General features: G+C 36.0%; 1 protein-coding gene across 1 annotated transcript; it reads left to right on the top strand.

Annotated features, from left to right (window-relative positions):
* The first annotated feature begins 201 nt into the window (after positions 1-201).
* On the top strand, positions 202-4,040 carry LOC110913477. The gene is made up of 2 exons (XM_022158303.1): positions 202-739; positions 3,691-4,040. Exons 1-2 carry the CDS (start codon positions 202-204, stop codon positions 4,038-4,040), a joined length of 888 nt encoding a protein of 295 aa, XP_022013995.1.
* The last annotated feature ends 516 nt before the right edge of the window (positions 4,041-4,556 follow it).

The following is a 4,556-nucleotide window of genomic DNA, read 5'->3' as shown; positions in this document are numbered from 1 at the left end:
TTATTCAAGATAATATGGTTGGCAATATTCTGGATCGGTCGGATGCGTATACACTGGTGCAAGACAATTGTGATTTTGGTCTTCATTCACTGAGATCGAGGCTACTAAAAAGGTGGGAGAAAAGCTTGGAGCCGTTCTACAAAATTGTGATAATATGATACGACAGTCGCTTGTCCAAGAAGGTTTACAATCGGGTAAGTTATGAATTGCTTATCCGTCAATATTCAGGGGATTGGGGTTAGTGGGAAGGCTACTTGGATTAAAAGACTTAAAAATGAATTCGGGGTGTCGTTTATTGGTATGCAAGAAACTATGTCTACTAATTTACAACCGGGGATGTTGTCGCATTTTTGGGGAGGTATGGGGTACGATTGTGAGATTGTTAATTCTAATGGTCACTCGGGTGGTTTAGTGTGTCTTTGGGATCCCAAGAAATACACGAAAGACGTGGTGGAGAAAGATGATAATTACTTACACATTTCGGGTTTGTTAACGGATGGTTTAGTTCGCCTCAATATTATTAATGTTTATGCACCTCAGCATAATGAAGAAAAGCGAAATCTTTGGGAGAAAATTCTGCAGGTTATGCAATCGGGGCAAGGTTGGTGGGTGGTTTTCGGGGATTTTAACACAGTTCGAAACACGGATGAAAGGAAAATTTCCAAGTTTGACCCAGTTTGTGCCCGGGATTTTAACAACTTTATTGATGAAGCAGACCTCCGAGAATATAATTTGAAAGGTATGAAATACACTTATGTAACGCTCCGCTTTATCATAACTTTCCTTAATTAGAAAACGTTTCTTGCAATTCTATTTTCGGAAACTCGTTTCATTTGTAGTCGTATTTTGTTTTAAACCATTGTAAATCCGAGACTTTGATCGTAATAAAATTTATCTTTTGTGTGAAATATTCATTATCTATAGATGTTCATACACTGATACGTGCATTCGTTTTATACATGACACATAATTCTCTTAAACAAAAATGTAACTCGTAAACAACTAACGTGCATTCGTAAACGTTTCATACATACAAAGCAATTGGTTATCGAATACAAGACTTATAATCATTTGACACTTCATTATACATTGTATATATATACTTGTTAAATCCTTGCAATATTTCTTTTATTATTACAACACCAAAATCCATGTTTATATACTTATTTGTGACTTGAATTCTTGATCCTTACACACATTAGGCGCTAAACACGCTAGTGTACACATTAGAAATTAAGTGACACTTAATTACACACATGTATACAATTTATATTGTTAAAAAAAATAAAAAAATAAAATAAAAGAATTAAGTGTGCAAAACAGTTCCGTTTGGAACTATGGAAGTATGTAGGTTGTTGTTTGTTTTAATTATAAATTCCCTCCATTTAAGTCCTTTTTTTTTGTAATAAACAACTTCCACTAAATGTAAAATCATAGTAATTATGATGCACCACAAAAAAAAGAAAGTACCAACTATATGTCACAATTAAAACAAAAGATGATATTTTGGCTGTTAAACAGCCTTTGGCCGTAAACTCCAAGACAGCAACTAAATGTTTTTTTTTAATTAGTTTAACACCCAACAAACTATACTTAATGCCAACCCAACTTAACCCTAATCCATCCCCCTATAAATACAACTTATAATCAGCCTCTTTCCCACTTTTACAACCCTTAAACATTCTCAAAATCCCCCTAAACTCAGCTGAGTTTTCAGCAACAAATCAGAAACTTTTAGCCATTAAAAGTGAGTTCTAACTCACTTCCTCTTCTACTTCTTCTTTGTTATTTTTTTCTAAAACACTTGGATAACCTCTAGGAAGGTTTTCACAAGATTTGCTTGGGCAAACTAAGGTGAAACCTCACCATTTTTGAGGCCCAAAGTGCAACAAACTTTCTGCTCATTTTTATTTTTTCATATGTTCATGTTTTGGTAGAAAACTTGGTGGAATCTTGTTCCCACCAAGCTCACAACTTAGTCTATGGTTGTGGGTTTGTGTTTAGGGGATTTCCATCAAAGTTTTGGGTTCAAACACCTATTTTATTTATGTTCATATGTGTTAATTGAATGATGAAAACAAGCACAAGTTATCATCTTCCATATGATGAACTTGTGACTTGTGAAGTGTGAACAAATGGAAGCTTAGGCTTTTCCAAACTAAGTTCCACTCCTTCATTCTTAACCTTGTGTATGAACACTCTTGTGACTTGCGAGAATCAAAGTACCTTAGCCCCGTCTAGCCTCCGACACTTAGTTCATTCTTTCCATGTCGTGTTGGTACACCTTGGGTTGTAGTGTACTTGGTCACTTGAGCCGTGTTAGATTAGGTTTACTTTCTTGTTATTCATGACCCTCCCACCATCTTCATGACGGTGTGTGTAGTGGTGAATCATATAATGAGGTTTCAACCTCCATGCTTGATAATACATGATACTACATGATATTCTTTGATTGGACATAGTTTAGGTCATATTCTTACCTTATAAATATACATATAATTATATAAAACATCGCTCAATTTGTGACGATAATCAAGTTGTGATTATTCGTCATAAACGTAGGCTAACATATCTAAGATTCTAAGTTATTTGTTATGATTCCAATGGGCAATTTGGGACCCATGAAACCACTTAATATGGTGTCATAAACGAGCTCTTAGAACTAGATATTATTTTCGTATACATACTTTGATACTTTAAATTCTAAATCCCGAATCTCACCACTTCCTAAATATCAAGAAACCTTGCCAATAAATCCTTATTCTCTAACAACTCGTCACTCACGGATAATTGGAAGACTTAGCAAATTTGTGAGTACACTCGACCCATTTACATTTTAAACCACTTTTGGGTTGTAACATGTCACCATACAATAAATACACATACACACACTTAAACATATTTTGTGAACTCAATCCGATATACATGCTACTTGTTATGCTAGATAATACATGCTTTATACCATTACTCGGTTATACCCTCGCTTAACAATTATAGCGCTATAGGAGTAGCACACCACCCGACGGGGGTTTGTTAAGTCATTATACTATAAGGTCTCGTCCCTTTTGGGGCGAGGGATGGTAAATACTAGTGGACACTTTGGGTTTAGACGTAATGTTATGCATGCTAGTTACCTTGTATACAAATTACCATGTGGATTCGAGTAAAATGCTTTATACTTATGCTATACTATTTAAACCTTGTGTACTCGCCTTTGCTTTTGCATTGAATTTTATTTTAACATGTTACAGGTTGATGATGATGATGATGCTATGAAATGAAGTAGTGTTGATGCCTAGATACACATATAGACGTTTAGGTTTAAATGTTGTATCAATTTTGATTATGTTGTTATGTATTCCTTTTGAACTTTTTGTTATTTGAATTCCTTGTATTGTTGACAAATTTCGTTTATGAAATGAAATCGGTTTATTAAATATTGACGCAAATAGTGTTATGAAGTCTCTTGCAATCTTCACACTTCGTCTCATCCCGATGTTTCCGCCATTGGTTGGGGTGTGACAACTTATATGACGAACAGAGGCGAGGAGTGTAAGATGAGTAGAATTGACCGGGTGCTCGTTTGTCGCAATGTTTTTAATAAATGGCCTAATGCTTGTGTTCGAGCATTAAATAGAGATTTCTTTGATCGTTCGCCCTTGATTCTTTCATTAGTTGATACGAATTTAGGGCCGAAGCCGTTTCGTTGGTTTGATTCGTGGTTTGAAAGATCGGGATGTGAGGATGTCGTGAAGTCGGTTCTAGTGGGAAACAATATGAATGGTCCTTCGGATTTGAACCTCAGTAACAAATTGAAGAGTTTTCGTGACAAGTTGAAGATGTGGTATAAAACTTGTAAACTCAAAGAAGATGAAGCGGAACAAAGACTTCGAAAAGAAAGAGATGGGATCGAGATTTTAATGGAACAGAAAGATTTAGAGGAGTCAGAATTATGGGTGTGGTCTGAGTGCAAAAAGAGTCTTGAAGAGATACAACTTTTTAGATCTCGTGACATTCGCCAAAAATCACGGGTGAAATAGGCGGCTCTTGGGACGAAAATACAGGGTTTTTCCATAGTGTAGTGAGTGGTAGAAAGACTAGGAATGCTATTCCGGGCCTTGAGGTGAATGGGGAGTGGGTCTCGAAACCTACTTTAGTCAAGAAGGACGTTTTACGATTTTATAGAGCTCACTTTAAAGAGGATTGTAACATTCGGCCTGCTTTATTATGTTCGGGTATTAACAACATTAACGATGGGGATTGTGATTTTCTGACCGCTTCTTTCTCTAAACAGGAGATCAAAGATGCGGTTTTTTAGTGCGGTTCGAACAAGGCTCCTGGCCCCGACGGTTTTAACTTTCTTTTTGTTAAACGGTTTTGGAATATGTTGGAGGATGACTTCTTTCGGGTTATGACGGAGTTCCATGCGACAGGTATTATCAATCAAGGATGTGGTTCGTCTTTTATCACTTTGATCCCGAAGGTTAAAACGCCTTTGGGTCTCAAAGATTATAGACCTATTACACTTATTGGGATGATTAGTAAAGTTATTTCTA

The sequence above is a fragment of the Helianthus annuus genome, chromosome 15 (genome assembly GCF_002127325.2).
Source record: "Helianthus annuus cultivar XRQ/B chromosome 15, HanXRQr2.0-SUNRISE, whole genome shotgun sequence".
Classification (NCBI taxonomy): domain Eukaryota; kingdom Viridiplantae; phylum Streptophyta; class Magnoliopsida; order Asterales; family Asteraceae; genus Helianthus; species Helianthus annuus.
This window is presented reverse-complemented; position numbering and strand designations above follow the sequence as displayed.